At 49.1% G+C, this 17,717-nt stretch overlaps 8 protein-coding genes across 8 annotated transcripts; 4 read left to right on the top strand and 4 right to left on the bottom strand.

The window, feature by feature from the left end:
- Nucleotides 1-2,701: 2,701 nt before the first annotated feature.
- Nucleotides 2,702-4,251, top strand: N7462_006473 (FAD-dependent oxidoreductase; the record flags this gene model as incomplete). The annotated part of the gene is made up of 3 exons (XM_057078191.1): nucleotides 2,702-3,327; nucleotides 3,403-4,091; nucleotides 4,157-4,251. The coding sequence occupies 3 exons, from the start codon at nucleotides 2,702-2,704 to the stop codon at nucleotides 4,249-4,251; spliced, it is 1,410 nt and encodes a 469-aa protein (XP_056933771.1).
- A 164-nt stretch (nucleotides 4,252-4,415) lies between these two features.
- Nucleotides 4,416-5,602, bottom strand: N7462_006472 (uncharacterized protein; the record flags this gene model as incomplete). Its single annotated transcript, XM_057078190.1, has 2 exons — nucleotides 4,416-5,471; nucleotides 5,519-5,602. 2 exons carry the CDS (start codon nucleotides 5,600-5,602, stop codon nucleotides 4,416-4,418), a joined length of 1,140 nt encoding a protein of 379 aa, XP_056933770.1.
- A 255-nt stretch (nucleotides 5,603-5,857) lies between these two features.
- Nucleotides 5,858-8,275, top strand: N7462_006471 (uncharacterized protein; the record flags this gene model as incomplete). The annotated part of the gene is made up of 1 exon (XM_057078189.1): nucleotides 5,858-8,275. The coding sequence occupies one exon, from the start codon at nucleotides 5,858-5,860 to the stop codon at nucleotides 8,273-8,275; it is 2,418 nt and encodes an 805-aa protein (XP_056933769.1).
- A 295-nt stretch (nucleotides 8,276-8,570) lies between these two features.
- N7462_006470 (nuclear transport factor 2 family protein) lies at nucleotides 8,571-9,535 on the top strand (the record flags this gene model as incomplete). The annotated part of the gene is made up of 6 exons (XM_057078188.1): nucleotides 8,571-8,577; nucleotides 8,667-8,795; nucleotides 8,954-9,018; nucleotides 9,119-9,190; nucleotides 9,239-9,352; nucleotides 9,419-9,535. 6 exons carry the CDS (start codon nucleotides 8,571-8,573, stop codon nucleotides 9,533-9,535), a joined length of 504 nt encoding a protein of 167 aa, XP_056933768.1.
- Nucleotides 9,536-9,824: 289 nt separating this feature from the next.
- N7462_006469 (PQ-loop repeat-containing protein) lies at nucleotides 9,825-10,891 on the bottom strand (the record flags this gene model as incomplete). The annotated part of the gene is made up of 3 exons (XM_057078187.1): nucleotides 9,825-10,437; nucleotides 10,507-10,764; nucleotides 10,824-10,891. The coding sequence occupies 3 exons, from the start codon at nucleotides 10,889-10,891 to the stop codon at nucleotides 9,825-9,827; spliced, it is 939 nt and encodes a 312-aa protein (XP_056933767.1).
- A 585-nt stretch (nucleotides 10,892-11,476) lies between these two features.
- On the bottom strand, nucleotides 11,477-12,637 carry N7462_006468 (ankyrin repeat domain-containing protein; the record flags this gene model as incomplete). Its single annotated transcript, XM_057078186.1, has 1 exon — nucleotides 11,477-12,637. One exon carries the CDS (start codon nucleotides 12,635-12,637, stop codon nucleotides 11,477-11,479), a length of 1,161 nt encoding a protein of 386 aa, XP_056933766.1.
- A 738-nt stretch (nucleotides 12,638-13,375) lies between these two features.
- On the bottom strand, nucleotides 13,376-14,440 carry N7462_006467 (uncharacterized protein; the record flags this gene model as incomplete). The annotated part of the gene is made up of 1 exon (XM_057078185.1): nucleotides 13,376-14,440. The coding sequence occupies one exon, from the start codon at nucleotides 14,438-14,440 to the stop codon at nucleotides 13,376-13,378; it is 1,065 nt and encodes a 354-aa protein (XP_056933765.1).
- A 1,137-nt stretch (nucleotides 14,441-15,577) lies between these two features.
- Nucleotides 15,578-17,390, top strand: ish1 (double-strand break repair enhancer MSC1; the record flags this gene model as incomplete). Its single annotated transcript, XM_057078184.1, has 5 exons — nucleotides 15,578-15,671; nucleotides 15,738-15,788; nucleotides 15,852-15,999; nucleotides 16,076-16,855; nucleotides 16,916-17,390. Coding segments are annotated over 5 exons (1,548 nt in total), but the record flags the coding sequence as incomplete, so codon positions are not given.
- Between the last annotated feature and the right edge of the window lie 327 nt (nucleotides 17,391-17,717).

Genomic DNA, 17,717 nt, shown 5'->3' with positions numbered 1-17,717 from the left:
GTCCCACTCATCCGCATGACACGATTGAATTCCGAGATGACACCATAATCCAAACCGAAGACAATAATTTGTCCAGCTCGCGAATTGGCGGTCGGACGGGCCCAGACCACGCCCCAATCAGAATTTATGTCTTGAGGGAAAGGCCTACGCACAGTTTTTACTAATAAGTCAGCTATACTTGGATTTTGAATGATCTAGCTTTTTTGTTCCAGTGCATACTTAGTGCCAAGACGCTCATGACTTTCAGCCGCTTATACTGTTTAAAATCTTGTACGTATATTGTATTTTTGAGAATTAAAGTTGGCTGATTATCAGAAAAATAAGATTGACGTTCGCTCATTCTGCCATTGAGACATTATGAATGCCCTGGCTAGTATTGTTCTCGGAGCCTCTTTGCTCTTAATGAAGTAATGTGGTCTACATTGGAACACTGAACGGATAATCTATTTATCCGACCGCCTTTCCTGTCGCTCTTCCACACATGATGATGGTGAAAGGTATTCAAATAATGGGATCGAGATTAATCAGTATGAGAGACTCACTTATTGTGGTTCAACGATAGTATTGCACTGGACTGTTGATTTAGCGCTATGGTCAATGTTGCAGGTAGAAGCAAAGGGTGTTTGCCCTGCCGCAAACGCAAGATCAAGGTAAGACGGCTCAGATTGGATTGACAGTCTAGTTTCATGCTGATAAATTCCAATTTTCAGTGCGATGAGTGCCACCCAGCTTGTTTGCAATGCACCAAAGCTGGCCTGAGGTGTCCAGGCCCACGAACAGGAGCATTTTTCGTGCACACCTTGCCTAAAGCTCCATTACCCTACGAGCCACTTGCAAAGCATAGTTCCGCAGAATTGGAGCCTCGAGAAGCTGGTCCCCAGGTTGGAAGTAATTATTTACCATCACTGCCTAATTACATCCAACCGTGCCGTGCCGAAATTTTTGATCAACTCTTTGTGTCTCATTTCATTGAGTCATTTGGTTTCAATGGCTCTGCCACTGATAGCTCGACGTCCAGCACATGGTTAGACCAACTAGCAACTTTTATTTCTTCTCCGAGTCATAGCCTAGTGAAGCATTCAATACGTGCGGGATCGATGGTCTTCTATGGCACACTGGCACATGACGTTTCAATATGTACGGAAGCCTCCAAGTGGTATCTAAAGGCTTTGCAAGGCTTACAACAACAATTATCTCGGCCAAATTCTGCTTTCGCTGAAGATATGATATGTTCTGTTGTCATGCTCACTCATTTTGAGAACATGGCTGGAACCTCCGCGGGTGCCTGGTTCCAGCATGTACAGGGTGCGGCCACGTTGCTTGAAGCGAGAGGTGCAGAGAGCTGTCGCGATGGCTTTTTACATCAGCTCTTTCGTCATTTACGCCTTTTAGCTGTGAGTAATATTACCACCTTATTTCATATATATGCTTGCTGGTGTATGCTAAAAGAAACCCCTAAAATTCTAGTTCATTGCCTCGATTTTTCAAAACCAGGAACATGTTTTCTCATCGCGCCAGTGGATAACAGTTCCATTTGAATTGCATTCAAAAAGCGCATTTGATTATTTCGTGGACATACTTTTGTCCCTCTTACCATGCCTAGCTCTGGCAAATAAAATTATCGAGCTCGAATCTGAAAATGCCAATGTTCTCAAAATAAGGCTGCATGAGCTGCTAACGACGGTGCTTACCCAACTCTATCTTTGGTGGGCAAGATGCGTATCTACACCAAACTTCATTCAAGAGGACTCCGCAATATGGGCGTGGACACCTTGCGAACAGTCTATCGATTTTTTTGGAGATCCTGAACATGTTCCACTTCTTCCTCACTACGATATACCTACAGCTACTTTAGTGGCGTTGTATGACGCAGTGAATATTATAGCCTTCCGACTTTGGTCATTGATTCATCCTTTTGACCAAAAACATGAAGAGCGCATACAGCAACATGTGAAATCCATTTTATCAGCCAAGAAGTTCATTATGGAAATGCCTGGCCCTGCCTCTGGGCGTGGGTCTGTGATTATGGGCTTTCCACTCAAAATTCTCTCCATTTGGGGCCCATCCAACAAAATTCATATGACGAGGAATCTCTTTCCAGGGCAGGATAATCAAGGCAGTGACGCTACGGATTTGTCGGCAGGCTCAAACATGCTCTTTGGAAACGTGGCTTCATACGTACTACAGATTTGCAAATATCAAGTCCCTGCTAATAAGATGAATATCTGATCATAAAGATATTTTTTGCACTTGGGCTTCTTCACTTTCGCTATGCGAATACAGAGTTCAGAATCTTGGTTCAGTGGCAAGCCCATGGAATGTTAGGCCAGATGCCGGCCTAGAAGATCGGGATAAGCCGCAAGGGCTACATCCAGCCTCGTGAAGCGAGAATCTAAAATCGGTGCCCGAAAAATTTGTCTACCTAGGCAGCTGTCTCCCTCCAAAGAATACTGAATTTTGGTTGTTCCACTTATAAAACCTCCCAGACATGGAGAACTTGGCGGATACGAGAGACCCACATCAATTGAGCCATAGCGCTAATCCTTATTAGGTTAGATTTGCGACTGGGTACACGTGATTCTTGGAAGTATACCGCCCATGGATGGCCATTCTCAAATTATTTATTACTGGACTTGTGTCTCTCGTTTCTTTGTCTGTATCATTTTTGTCCAAAAAATCTTCAAGTTACTCATTGATACAAATGAAGATTATAATTATCGGTGCTGGCATCGCTGGATGCACAGCATACCTTGAACTGCAAAAGCACCTTCCGAAATATTCTAGTTCGGAGGCAAATTATGAAATCATCATTTACGAAGCATACAGCACAAACATAAATGTGACACCAGAACTGAGACAGCAAGACCATGAAAGAAATACCCATTCGTCAACACTTCTGGTGGGTGGTGGCCTTGGTATTGCTCCGAACGGCCTCAATGTCCTGCGACGCTTAGATGATGATCTACTCAGAGAGGTGACAAAGAACGGGTATGTTGCATCTAAATTTAATATGAAGAGCAAAAATGGTTGGTCTCTGTTATCCATGAGTGCTTCGGCTTCTGTCGATTCCACTCGCCATTTACATACGGTTGCATCTAGCCGCCATACATTCTGGCAGGCTTTACGCTCGCGAATCCCAGAGGAGAAGATCATCAACAAGCGAATCTCAGATGTCATTGCTCGCCCTGATGGGACAAATTTGGTCCATTTTGTAGATGGCAGTCCTTCGGTGGAAGCGGACTTGGTCATCGGAGCAGATGGAGTCCGAAGCACGGCCAAACGGGCAATTTTCCCTGGCGACGAAGACACGTACCCCCCTCATTATGAGTAAGTACACACAAGAGTGATAAGCGGGAACACTATTTGAGACTCGAAGAAGCCTAATGTGATTGATCAAAATAGAGGCCTTGTTGGTGTGGGTGGTTTCATACCCTCCGCAGAGGTTAAAGGCCTTGTCGAGAAAGGGTCGATGAACTTTATCTTTGGTGGAAATGGCTTCTTCGGATATTTTTTCTCTGATAGCGCCTCCTCTGCCACTAATCGTGACTCGCCCTATCATATATCTGAGCCTGGTGAATCGCTCGCATGGTGGTCAACATACGAAATTGAAGAATGCCCTGACTACAAAAACTTCGATATGGCCGACGTCACTCGCCAACTGCGCGAAAGACATGCGTATTGGAAAGACCCGGTTATTCAAAAGATTCTCCAGTCCTTGAATGTGGAGAACATGTATCCCACATGGACAATGCCTCCACTTCCGACCTGGGAGCGCGATGGCGTAGTTCTTGTGGGCGACGCAGCACACGCGCTCCCCCCAAGCTCAGGTCAGGGCTCATCGCAAGCGCTTGAGGATGTAGAAGCATTTACGCTTCTTTTATCCCATCACCTACAAAGAGAAGACTTCATCCAAGGGGCTATGACAACAAAAGTGTTGAAGGGGTGTATAAAAGAGGCAGCAAGACAGTATATGGCTCTGCGTCAACCCCGTGTCAATGAAATTTTGAAGCACGCTCAACATTCCCAAAGCAACAAGAAGGATATGGGATTAATCCAAGAGTACAGTATGTATACTTTTCTGAAGATAATGGGTAAGTGAACGCCGCCTGCAAAGGATAAAACCAATTCATGAATGCACGTACTAACGTCCTCGTAGGCTTTTTCCCAAGCCTGATGGCCGGCAAACTCCAGAAGCTTATCGAGTATGATATTTCTGATGAAGTTTTGAAAGTTATTGCTGCAGAAAATTGAATATGCCGGTGCTTTTAGGACACCATTCAAATCGTGCATGATTATTAGCAACCACTACTAAGAATATTATTAATTATAAACGCCAACGCCACTCTCTTGACACCTACAATGTTTGTAAAAATTTGAAATTAAATTTATTTTAATAATATTTGATTTGAGGAGTCTCAGGGAACTCTTCGAAGGTCAAGGATATCAGAGAGTTTCACTTGCCCTTTCTCTCCCCAGCCCTGAACACCGCTTTGAACATCTGGTCGAACATGCAGATACCAAGACCAAGCACGCTTATCAAGTTCTTTTTTGTCCAAGGTTGAGACCCATGACAGACATACCGACTCGATGGCGGAAAGTAGATGTCCGACACATTCTTCCTTTTCCTCTTGTATCGAACCCACCGATCTGGGTTTGGAGGACATATTACCATGCTTCGACTTTGTAATGGATCGCATGAGGTATGTTCTCGCGGCTTCCGCTGTGAATATCGGTAGCCTACTATCGAAATTTGAATCTGCACCTGCAGCACTTTTGTGTGAAGCGCGGGCCGATTCTAAATCAACACCCCATAGTGGAGGCATCGTTTCCATTTCTCCATCACAGTTTCTACCCAGAAACTCATCAGCGGGCACTGTGTCAGAATGCGATTGTTCGTTTTCGGGCAATGCATTTGGTTTCCCTTCGTGGGGGTTGTAGTCCCATCGCTTCAATACTTGGATCTCTCTGCCAAGAACTTTGACAGTAGGATGTCCTTGGCCCCAGCCTTCTTGTTCCGCAGACGGCCCACTTTCGATGCCCAGACTGACGGCTTTAGAACGGCTATTCAGGCTGACCAGCGCTTGAGCGAGGCTCAGTCTGCTAGAGATAGGCTGCTCTGGCATTGTGTACTTCAAGACGCACACGGCAAAAGCAAGTACCAGTGGAGCTCTGTTGGTCGTTATAACTATGTCCCGTAGCTCCTTGTCAGTGGCAACTGAGACTGGTAACCTGAGATGTGACTCAATCTCAAAGGGCGGCGTGTCAGTTGTGATAATTTGCTTTTTCTTCTTCTGGGGAGATGTAGCTGAGTTGTCTGCCGAGGCTCCGCGTTTCTTGGAGACTCTTTTCCCAGCATTCAACACTTGTTTGGCAAATTTTTCATTTTCAAAAATATTCTGGAGAACCTTGGGATTTGACTTTGCGATACTTTCCGGGCTGATATTTGTCAGAACAAACTCGTTGCTCAGGAACTAATCATAGGACCTTGCCTGGTTAGGTTAGCTTTCTGAAGCTCTACGGTTTTCCCAATAGCAACGGTTAACGGAATCTTGGCATCCTGCGTCAGGAAGCGTAAGAGGATTGGAACTTGTGCAGTGGCCATTATAGGTTAGAATGCTCGAGATGAGGATCGACTTTGCATTATGTAGAGAGCCACCAGAAGTTCAATAACTAATGTCAGATAGGAGAGCACCTTGGCCAGCCAAAAGGGAGGGGGCAACAAGAGACCGCCTTTCTCACCGCCCAGCGCAATGCTGGGGATTCCTGATCGGGAAGGACTCCAGGAGCTACTACTGCTTCGACTATCCCCAGTCAGCAGGCTGGTTCACCGTTGCTGCGGCCGCAGCTTTTCCACAAAATGCCTGAAGATTCCAAGGGAAAGAGCGCGCCAAATGTCGCTGCCAAGCTTTCGGCACTACCCAAGAAATCGCTGTTCGAACGCCAGAAAGCCGAAGCCGAAGCTAAACGCGCTCGCGAGAAGGCCGAGACTGCCGCAGTCTACGAGGATTTTGTCAAATCGTTCGAGGATGATGAACCGATTGTTTCTCGGACCGCAGATGGACGTCAAGGCGCATTTGGTAATAGAGGCGGTGGTCTGGGAGGAGGACCAGCACGGCGACACTTCACAACGTCCGGCCCACGGACCAGTGGTCCAGGTTCGCTGGGCCCGCCGCCCCCATCGCTATCTCGCAAGCGGACACTTGAAGGATTTACACCGGCATCACGAAATCGAGACTCGGCGCAGGGTGTTCTAGGATATGAGCATCCAGGCTCGACAGGTCCACCATCGGCCTTTCGCAGCCCATCCGACGATGAAGACGATCGAAGGGCCGAAATAAAGGATGCCGAGAGAGCTGCTGCTAAACCAACTCTGTACCTGGCATCGCTTCCACCCGGCACATCTCCCTCCGTGCTCAAGTCCTTGATTCCGTCGTTTCTGACCGTGGACCATGTGAATGTTCTCCGGCCTCCTACCCAGTCCCCATTCGAGCGAAAATCGTCAGCTGCAATTGTCACTCTCGCTAGTGACACTGCTGCTTCCGACATCGATAACGCAGTAAGCGCCCTCCAAAATAAATACTTGGGCCGGGGTTACTATCTATCTCTTTCCCGACACCTCTCATCAGCTGCGATCAACTCGAATATGCCGCCAACTTTGGGTACATCTACGACTAACCCCCTTCCATTTGGCGCAAAAAATGTTCAACCAACTTTTGGCGGCAGCTTAAACCGTGCTCCACCCCATGGACCTCATCGTGGAGGATTTGCACCTCCGAGCTCCTATGGTCCCACCCATGGCAGAAGTGGTCCATCTACACAAGTTGAAGTGAAAGCGCCCTCGGATATCAAACAACTAAGACTTATTCATAAAACGCTCGAAAATCTTCTAAATTATGGACCAGAATTTGAAGCATTACTTATGAGCCGACCGGAAGTGCAAAGAGAAGAAAAATGGGCCTGGATTTGGGATGCGCGAAGTGCTGGTGGGGTTTACTACCGGTGGAGACTATGGCAAATTGTGACCGACCCTCGAGCTCGTGGTACTAAAAGGGCAGCAATCCAAAAGACTGCTGCCATTTTCGAAGGCGGAGCACATTGGGTGGCCCCAGAGAGCAGCATTCAATTCGAATACTCTACATGCCTTGATGAATTTGTGTCTGATGAGGACTACAACTCATCCGATGAGGAGCAGTCGGATAATGAAGACGAGAGACGAAATATTGGAGGTGGACCTCCTGAAGGAGCCAATGGACAAAATGATGGTCTCGGCTATATGAATCCTTTACAAAAAGCCAAGCTTACTCATCTTCTTGCACGATTACCAACCACTCATGCCAAGCTCCGGCGAGGTGATGTCGCGAGAGTCACCGCGTTTGCAATTAAGCATGCAGGAGCTGGTGCCGATGAGGTTGTTGACATGATTGTACTGAATGTTCTCAATCCGCTAGCATATACTGGGGCAAACCCTCACCGCGAAGTGGAAAGGGATGCTGCAAATCTGGAGAGTGGCGACAAAGACAACACGAATCCATCCAGAAATCATATGGATGTGTCTTCTGCCAGGCTCGTGGGGCTCTATATCATATCTGATATTCTCTCATCTTCAGCCACAAGCGGTGTCCGCCACGCATGGCGATATCGGCAGTTATTTGAAAATGCTCTCCGCTCGCGAGAAGTATTTGAACATCTTGGTCGGCTTGAGAAGGTTTTGGGTTGGGGCAGACTCAAGGCTGAGAAATGGAAGCGAAGTGTGGGCTCCCTTCTTCATATGTGGGAAGGGTGGTGTGTTTTCCCACAGTCAAGCCAAGAACATTTCGTCGAAATGTTTGAAACGCCGCCAGTGACTGAAGAAGATCAGAAGGAAGCCGAGAAGTCCGAAGCCGAACATGCGGCCAGTGCCTTTTCCAAGAGCAAGAACCGTTGGAAGACTGTTGATGATGACCCTGCATCTGGAAAGTTCGACCCAAGTCGCCCTGCAGAGAAGCTTCCTCAACACGTTAGCATGCCCAACTTGCCCGATATTACAGAAGACGAATCCATGAGTGACATCGACGGGGTCCCAATGGAAGATAGCGACCTGGAAATGCCAGACGAGGACTGGGAGCCCATGGACGAAGACGCATCGCCGCTAGAAGATGACGACCATACACAAGATCCACTACCCAAGGAGCCCATGCAGCCCGAGCAGGCCACCGGGCAGCAAGAGGAAGAATCGAGGCGATCACGAAGGCAACGGCCCAAAGCCGAGGATATGTTTGCGTCGGAGTCGGAATGAGCCAGACGACTGTAATTAGGCCTATATCGATGATTGTCAATGATACCAAATTCTCTTTAGCAGTCGATTGGCCTACTGTAGATCGATCTATCCACCAGGTTTCCGTAAAACCGTTCACATTTTATACTCGACTTGGGCGAGTAATATCAGGCTGCAAGGCACCAACGGCAGAATTCGTGCCCCACACATTCTACCCTCTTACCCTCCCGCGTCAACAAATACCTTCCTCCTTAAAGCTCTCTTACTCCTCCCTATACCTCGCATTTTTTCTGTCTTTCAGACCTCACCTTTCAAAATGGCCGGTAAGTCCTATAATCCAAGCGCCCGGCGTCGTGGAATCGGCATAGACCCCCTCGATTTTGTTGAGGTGGGGTAATCTCTGGTGTGATAGCCGACTCTGCGACTCGATTGCGCCGTGCAGCATCAGATGAGGACCAGTTTGAACCAAAAAAACCTGGTCTTTCCGTCTATCAATATTTGCTAATGGTATTTGACATTAAAGACTTCACCGACATCGCTCGTACGTTCCCCTGATCCTCAACATCGAATGCCCGCGCACAGATCCAGTGCCCCGCGCAGACGACAAACCCTGTTCTCGCCAGATACCCCCCTCTTGCGACCGCTATGAAACCTTTCGCGGAAGATCTAATATCTAACCATTCGTCCTCCGCCGTGCAGAGCAGTTCGTTCAGTTCTACTACCAGACTTTTGACGCGAACCGCCAGGGCCTGGCCCCTCTCTACGTAAGCGCTCTGTTTGAATGGCTTTCCTTGCCGATGCTAGGGAAAGATCAGCGGTAATTAACTTGAGTTGGGTACTGATGGAAATTGCGATATGGAACAGCGTGACCACTCTATGCTCACCTTCGAGAACAGCTCTGTTCAGGGTGCCGGCGCTATCACTGAGAAGCTGGGTGTTCGTCCCCTTCTACCCCACATCCACCCGATATGAGTTACTAAATAGGACCTCCTTCAACAGAGCTTGCCCTTCCAGAAGGTGCAGCACCAGATCGCCACTTTTGATGCCCAGCCCTCTAGCGAGAACGGCATCATTGTCCTCGTAACCGGCGCTCTCCTGGTACGTTGAACCCTGCTGAATATTGTGGCATGGGTGGAAATTATTAACAGCTTCGGGTGTGAACAGGTCGATGAGGAGCAGAAGCCCATGAACTACACCCAGCTCTTCAAGCTGCAGCCCGACGGTGCCGGTAGCTACTTCGTGCTGAACGACGTCTTCCGCCTGATCTACGCTGCCGCGTAAGCGGCGAGCGGGTAAAGACAATTGCTACGACGCGATGACGGGGAGGATACCTGGTTGTGGGTGGTACTTGGCGTGCCCTGGTGGAGAAATGATGAATGGCATGATTAGAGTATAGGTCTTTACACAAATCTACAAGCTCAAATCCAAGTTGTCCAGTTGAGACAAATTCAATCCATTTATATTGGACATGCATTTCATTTATAGTGTCGAACTATATACGCAGTATACGCCACTTCTGGGGCGGGCCACATTGCGAATCTAGTGCAGATTCACCTCTTTGGCTTTCTCATTACTGGCTTTGCAACAGCGGAGTTGCCTCCGAGGGTTGGTCTGTATGCGCCGGATTCCGTGCCGGTGTCTCGGGTCTCTCTGTGCCTTCGGCCGCATTCCCATTGACCGTGCCGTTCTCATCTGCCCGGTAGTCGGGTTTCTGTTTGCTGTTTGGTCCGAGGTATTCGAAGTAGATCGCCATCGCCAGCAGCGTCCCTTGCAAACAAGCCGTGACTACAAGCACACCCCAGATACTCCAGCCCTTTATGCCTTCGCGAGCAGCCAAGCTCGCCGCCCAGACCAAGCTCCCCGGGGTCTGTATGCACATCATGGGGATGCTGAGGCTACCCACGCAGCGGAGGCGAAAAGTGGTATAGATCTGGGGGAAATATTGGATTGAGGCTAGGATGGCGGCAAGGATGCCGAGGAAGTTGGCCCAAGCGTGGAGAGCTGTTGGCTGTCGAATAGCGAAGGCAACAGAGATGATAATCGTAGCTAGCGCATGTAGAAGACAGATTGCGGTGATGGCCAGCGCAGTCCGATATGTAGAGCCGCGTGGGGAGGAGGACACTGAGGCAACGGGGTCGGTAGGCGACGTGGCGCGCGGGAAGTAGATAACGAATAGGAGCAGGCTAGGCCGGTTAGTTGACAGGTTAACGCGTTGATGGAGCGAGAGGATACAAATGCCAGCGTCTACTCACATGGAAAAGAAGCAGAGCCACTGTGTGCCCATCTGGAGCACGCCTAGGAGGCTAGCAAAACATGCTAAACCACTAATCTCCTGGCAGCAGGAAACATCTTGGGCGGTCTTGGGAAAGACCAGGATGTTTGCAAAGGCAGAGGTGCCAGACGTAGTCCCAAGGAGGACAAAATATGGGGATATACCGAAGGAGCTTCGACGTGAGATGATGCGGATGTGCTGGGGTAGGTAGGAGATGAGAATCCCGATGACGATTAAGCTGTTAGAATCGTATTAGCAGTTGATTGGGCTGATACAAAGCTTTGGGAGGTAATGTACACAGAAAGCACAGGTTGAAAGACGCCTGGTGAGGCCAGCTCGCCACAATAGGGTGTTGAAGGATCCATGAGGTGTTAGTGTATGTGTGTACGTGAGTATGGTTCAGAGGCGAGCAGGTCGGGGAGATGGGAAGCCCTTCCGGAAATGACGTTGAAGCTCCTTGTCAGACCTGAATGGGCGTCTTGATCTAATAACATCAAACGGATGATCTCAATAACCACACCACAAATGTATTAAATATCTGTTTATAGGTGCATATTCATAGGAGTGAGTTTATAACAAGAAGACAACACGGAGATGTGAAGAAGCCAAGGGGGTTGGTGCATCGCCCCCGCACTTGGGGGAGAGAGTGGCCGCGGGTAGCTAGTTCGGGCCTCGTTGGGCTGGGGCGGTGAGGGCGGTAAGGCCCGGCGCTAAAGGCTTCGGCTCCACTCCCGGGGGTCATCGCCCCCGAGCTTCTCACTTGACAACCTTCATCTATACAGTTGTCTACAAATCAACCTCCACGGTCAACTCTCAAAAGCATATCATTTTTGATATCCTACTGCTAAGGTGCAAAATTTCTGTATGTTCCCGTGCACTGAAATACATGTATGTCGTATCCTGATTCACCGACGCATTTTTGCTCACCGCGACAGGTCCCACCTGATCTCTCAACATGATCGTACTTTTCGTTGTGCAAGCTGAGCCAGCCGTGTACCCGAGAGACCCCTCTGCTCCAACAATTCTATGGCCTGTGGACTGCCATAATCACAAAGCGAGGTTCGGGAAAAAAATTCACGGTAAATCGGATCTGAGTCGTTCTGAAGCAGCAACTCAACCAGAGGTCCATGACTCGTGCATGCCGCTAGTATCAAAGGGGTATCACCATCAATGTTCTTGAGATTCACCTGTGCACCGTACTCAAGCAGAATCTGGGCCATGTCTTTCCGTCCCTTCCTGGCTGCCAGGTGCAGAGGAGTCTCCATGTATTGGTTCACGAAGTCGGCACGAGGTCCATGGTGGAGGAGCAATCGAACCATTTCGAAGGTGCTCTTTTCCACAGCCATATGAAGCAGAGTGTCTTCAGTGGTATTTATTGGTGCGGTGATATCAGCCCCATGGCTGAGTAGAAGGCGCACCAGGCCAAGATGGTGGCGGAGTACAGCCTTTGTGAGGGGTCTTTGGCCCCGGCGGTCCATGACTTCGGTGCTAGCTCCAGCCTGAAGGAGGAGTCGAACCACAATCTCTTGTTCAGGCCCAGTGTTGACAGCTATGTTCAAGGGCGTATTGCCAAAACGGTCCTTTGCCCCGGGATTGGCGCCGTATTCGAGCAGGAGCCGGACAAAGTCGTCACCGATGCTAGCCGTATGTATCGGTGACCAGCCATCAATGCATGCCCAATTGGGGTTGGCGTTGTGTTTCAGCAGGAGACGGGCAAATTCGATATCGCGCCCTTTGATGGTCCAGAACAGTGGGGTATACCCATTTCTGTCCGGCACGTTCGTGTCAGCTCCGCGGCCGAGCAAGATTTTGATCAACTCCAGGTTTCCCTGCTCCGCGGCAATGTGCAAGGGAGTTCGACGAATTGGATCCATGGCATTGATATTCGCGCCAAAATCCAGCGCCATCAGGACCGTTCCGGTGACGGCGTTCTCAGCACCCCATACGATGGCCGAGCTTCTTTCATGACGGGCATTGCGGATGTACAGAACCTCGTTAGCAACGGGGTAGAGACTCCGGTTCGTCTTTGCCAGCGCATCAAGGGAGCGCTTGTCATCGATGAACTTGGCGATAAGAATAATGATCTCGTTTGGCAGATCAAACAAGAGCATTTTGATGGATGGTGAAAGGTTGAGACGATGGGAACTGATTACTATGCGAACGACAGTCCGGAGAGGGAATGGGTTGAGAGAGAAGAGAGGAAAAGGAAGTCAAACACTGACTCGGTCTGACGAAAGTAACGGGACCAAGAGGTGCTGAAGGATGATGCCCTTTTAGCTACGACACACTTCTGAGCACGTTCACAATTTGGCAGCTACGTTTTAACCATCAATCGCTTTTACTTGTGTTCACCATCGAAAAGTGCGAGATAAGTGATGATTTCCCAGGGCAGTTCTACGGATTGCCATCCAGATATCTTCGGGTTTCCATGGCACCAGATTTAAACTGTAAAATTGTCAAGGTCTATTTCTGAGAGGATAAGAGAGCAATCCGCCTCAACACGATACCAACGATTCTATTTGAAACACAAAATTATAATCATATGGCAGCCCTATCAATGGATGGGCAGCACAATACTTTGATATTGTTCACCCAAGGTCTTTGATGTACCGGTTAAATGGTCGATGATTTCCAGTACCCAAATTATAGTGTTTGGCCGAGGTGCAAAATTTTCGGGTGGTTGGTGAAGTCAGATTAAACATCTCAGCAGCTTTTGTAAGATATGCAATTGATAGGCAGAAACACCGGAACCAAAACACAGCTTTCACCTCAAGTCAACTCGCAGTAATAGTTCGAATTTCTATAATCAAAATACAGTAAAGGTATCAAAGCCCTCCGCAGGCTGATAATTACCATGACTTAGATTTGTCCTTTTTACCCATCCAATATCCTTCCATCTCCCACCTCCGCGCAAGCGCGAATTGTTCCACGGCATCTGTAGAAAATGAGGTTCCTTGGTCCCACCACTTGGTATGAATCAATGCCATGTTCCCCTGTAAGTCGTTGTCATTGGGGCCATTGATATACCAGGACCAGTGTAGGCGCTTCCAGGGCATCGGGCCACTCCATCGGTGCGCATAATTGAGCATGTCTTGGTCCGGAATACCGGTATAGTAGAGCTCCGGGTGATCAAGAAGCGTCATATAGTATTGGAATATCTGCACAGATGGTGCATACATGAACAGGCCACTGTTGAACGTGCTGACAGTGTGGTCGGAATCCAAGAAAGGGTAAGCATGGTCTTTCTGCTTCGTCTCCGGGGCGGCTGCCATGATGAAATGTTCCGGGAGCGGTCCCATGCCCGGCTCTGATTGATCTGTTTCATTGATCACACCAAGCTCTGTGCTAAAATCTTGGAAAATGTTGTCGATGGGCCGGGTCAGGACCATATCGACATCCATATACAGCACCTTCTCGTACGGAACAATAGTAGGATTGAAAGCGTGGAGCTTGGTGGCCATCGAGATCCAGCGTTCGGCGGCAATGGGGATTTTGTGTGTCACATCTTCGACCTCCACAACAGTCGCACCATCCTCACGCAACCTATGGCGCTTGCTCTCCCGGACGTCTCTCGTGACCAGAACCACCACGGGCACCGGGTCTTTGAGTTTGGTGCTTGGCGAGTGGAGCAGCTGGTAAATGAGCGTTCGAGCGCTCACAAAATATTTATCATCATCGTCATTGGCGCCTTTCTCTCCATTGGATTTTGAATCGAGGAAAGTACTGATGGCATGCCGACCGCGGTAAGTGCCTGGCTGCTGCTGATCTTGCGCTGGACCTTGATTCAGTTCTTCGGGCGATGGCGGAGATGGGGAACCGAACAGGAGAAAAATGGTGAATCCAATAGAGAACAGGCAGAATGCGAAGAGCTTCTTGCTCATAAAGTCCTCTGGGCGCCCTGCAGTCGATATCATGGCCGCTCAATGATGGTTGGTGGCCACGGATGTCAGGGATAGACTGGCGATAGACAGACTCTTGGTGGACATTGGGGGAAACTAGCTTTAAAGACATCTTCATTCCATGTAACATCTGCGCTGGCATTGCGCTGGGCAACGATCGACTGTCTGACAATAACGTTGTATACGAGGCTGCATTCGGTGTTGCCAGAAGAGCCGCATTAGTTTTATGCAGTCGCTATTATGCCCGCTTATTAAGAATTAATCATCAGCTGCGCACGGTGATTGGCTCAAAGGACGTTCATTCTTCTGCCTCAGGCATTAAGGTCAAACTCGATGAAGTCGAGGGACTTCAGGGGTTTGAATAGCCCCAGACTTGATTTGTTTTTGAAATTTATTTTGAGAGTCTTCAATACAGTTGTATAGAGCAACGCAATGCATAACCAATGTTTCAGAATGCGTGACTATGATACTGGGTACTGGGAAACGGAAAGAAAGAGCGCGCCAATGTGGGTGTGAGCTTAGAATTTGAGTATCTCACACATCTGTCAGCAGAGTCAAGATAATCAAGCACCAAAGTCATAATATCAAACCAACGGGACAGATTATGAAAATATATATATATGTCAATGGACGATGGAGTTGAATGAGGAGGACCTGCCAACAAAAGAATGCCGACAAGGCGAGAATATACTTCCCGATGGGTACCTTTGTTGAGGGAAGCCACGGGCAGCTAGAAAGAATGCCAGATAGCAAAGACCATATTATAGGGACTGCAAATTCACCCAGGCCAATCTGATCCACGCACTGAAGCTCCAAAACACTAGGAGAAGTTCCCCAGATGACGCCAAACTGGGTCAATAAAGAATGGCCCGCTTGATGAATCATGCACTCATAGAACCAGGCAAATTCCCCAACTACGTCACTCCGCGATCATCCCTGCTTGTCGCATTTCCTTGCCTGGCACTCGACCTGGTCGTGATCTGAGCTCTCATATTTAAAAACAATCGCGCGCCTACTACGTATCTTCTCCTTCTCAACCTTAACCAGTGTGGGTTGTCCATCCTCTACGACTTATTGACAGACGGTCAACTGGCGTATCTTGGCACTACAACTTCCACGACGACGCTCTGACAACCTCATCTAACACTTCAGAACGACACGATGAAGTTCCATCTGGCCACGGGCCTGGTTCTCTTGCTTGCAAGCACTGAAGCTGTGGGGGCTTCCAGCTGGTGGAGCAAGGCCGGTCAGTCGCGACTTCGGGCCTAGATGGCCGATCCTCCCCGCAAGCTAACATCGTCATGGTATATAGTTTATAACAAATGGCACGAAACCGAGCTTGAGAGATGGCTCTCCGATCATGGTATTATTTTCTCCACCCGTCGCGATCGCATGTCGATAAGAAAGTCTAACAGGACTCCAATAGATATCCCCCATCCATCCCCCGCAGACCGCAGGGACCTCGAGAACTTGGTCAAGTCCAACTGGGACAGCCGGGTCCAGAAACCCCTTGGGCAAGCTGCAGATCAAATCACCGATGAGCTCCATCAAGCAAAGGAATGGGTCTTTGACACGTATGATTACTCTCTGCCTTCCTGTCTTAAAAAAAACACTTGGTGTATGATCGACTGCTGACGCTTCTATTCCCAGCTGGTCGGATTCCCAGCTGAAAGCATTCCTAGATCGCCATGGAATTCCGGCGCCCCAGCCCCGCAAGCGCGATGTGTTGATCAAAACCGCCCGAGAGAATTATGAGCTTGTCGCCAAGAAAGTGGGTGAAACTGCGTCTTACCCTGGTAACTGGCTATACGAACAGTGGTCGGAATCAGACCTCAAGGAATGGCTTGATGAGCGAGGTTGGCCTGTTCCTCAGCCAAGCAACCGCGATAAGCTCATTGCTTCCGTCCGACGCAACTCTCGTTTGGCTAGTCTACAGGCCAAGAGCATTAGTGCATCCGCGCTGGCGTCTGCTGAGGCGGCCAAAGCCTCGCTGAGCGAGGAGCTGTTCAATGCCTGGTCCGACTCTAAGCTGAAGGAGTTCCTCGATGAGCATAATGTGCGAGTTCCTCAGGGTTCGAAGCGCAACGAGCTCATCGCTCTGGCCCGCAAGCACCGCGCCTATCTTGTCGATCAAGCTGCGAGTGCTTCTGCTGCTGCCTCTGAAGCCTTCGGTGCTGCTACTACCAAAGCTGGAAATGAATACGCCCGTGCCACGGACGATGCAAAGCTAAAGGCCGAGGATGAATTCAATGCTGTGATTAAAACATGGTCGGATTCTCGCCTGAAGGCCTTCCTTGATGCTCGCGGAGTTCCTGTTCCACAATATGGCAAACGTGATGAGCTTCTGGCCACTGTCCGCGCGAATGCACACCGGGCTGCTGGCGGCTGGAACGAGTACAATTTCGATACCTGGGACAAGGAACATCTTCTGTGAGTCCGATATCTTTGATATCATCTGTCGAAAACCCAGCTAATGGATGTTCATTCTAGGAAATACCTGTCTGCCATGAATGCCAAGGCCGCAAAGAAGGCCGATGCCACCCGTGAAGAGCTAATCAAGCATGCGAAGGACTCCTACTTGAAAGCCTCTAAGGCTGGCGGCGAGCACTATGCTTCGGCGACTTCGAACCTTGCGAAAGCGACCGGCAATGTCAAGGATGTCTCCTTTGACCAGTGGTCGCACTCTGACCTCAAGAAGTACCTGGACTCATACGGCATTCCGGTCTATCAGGGCTCGAGCATCAATGAGCTGCGCGCTGCTGCACGGCGCCAGACTACCTACTTCAAATATGGCACCAACAATCCACAAGAAACCATCTATGCCAAGGTCATGGATACGTTGCATTGGGCGCTGGAGCAACTGAGGATCGGTGCCGCTAGTGGACGTGCCCAGGGCGAGGAAGCCGCCGAGAAAATCCGCGAGAAGGTTTCTGAGAAGACGCAAAAGCTACGGGGAGAATTGTAACCTTGTACTCCTTCATTTCTGTGCGGTGGGAATGGATGGTTCCTCTTCTGCGATGATACTTCAGACACGACGATTTATGACACTTGAAATCTTCTTGGGGATTGGTTAGGGATGTTATTTTCTGGGGATATTGCCTTTTTTTTTTTTATCTAGCTCATCTCTCCTTTTTGTTGTCAATAATAGTTTGTCCCTAAAATGAATTTCCGTCGGTGAGCTTTGGCAATTATATGTACAACAAGAGCATACTGTTGGACCCGCGCTTCCAGCGCATTTAAAATAGCCGTAAGATAAAGCCGAAATCAAACCAAGCTTGCTTTTCATGTGGAC

The sequence above is a fragment of the Penicillium macrosclerotiorum genome (assembly GCF_028827735.1).
Source record: "Penicillium macrosclerotiorum strain IBT 26536 chromosome Unknown utg000006l_segment0_segment0, whole genome shotgun sequence".
In the NCBI taxonomy this organism is placed as follows: Eukaryota; Fungi; Ascomycota; class Eurotiomycetes; order Eurotiales; family Aspergillaceae; genus Penicillium; species Penicillium macrosclerotiorum.
The sequence above is the reverse complement of the archived record's forward strand: the minus strand, read 5'-3'. Positions and strand labels throughout refer to the sequence as shown.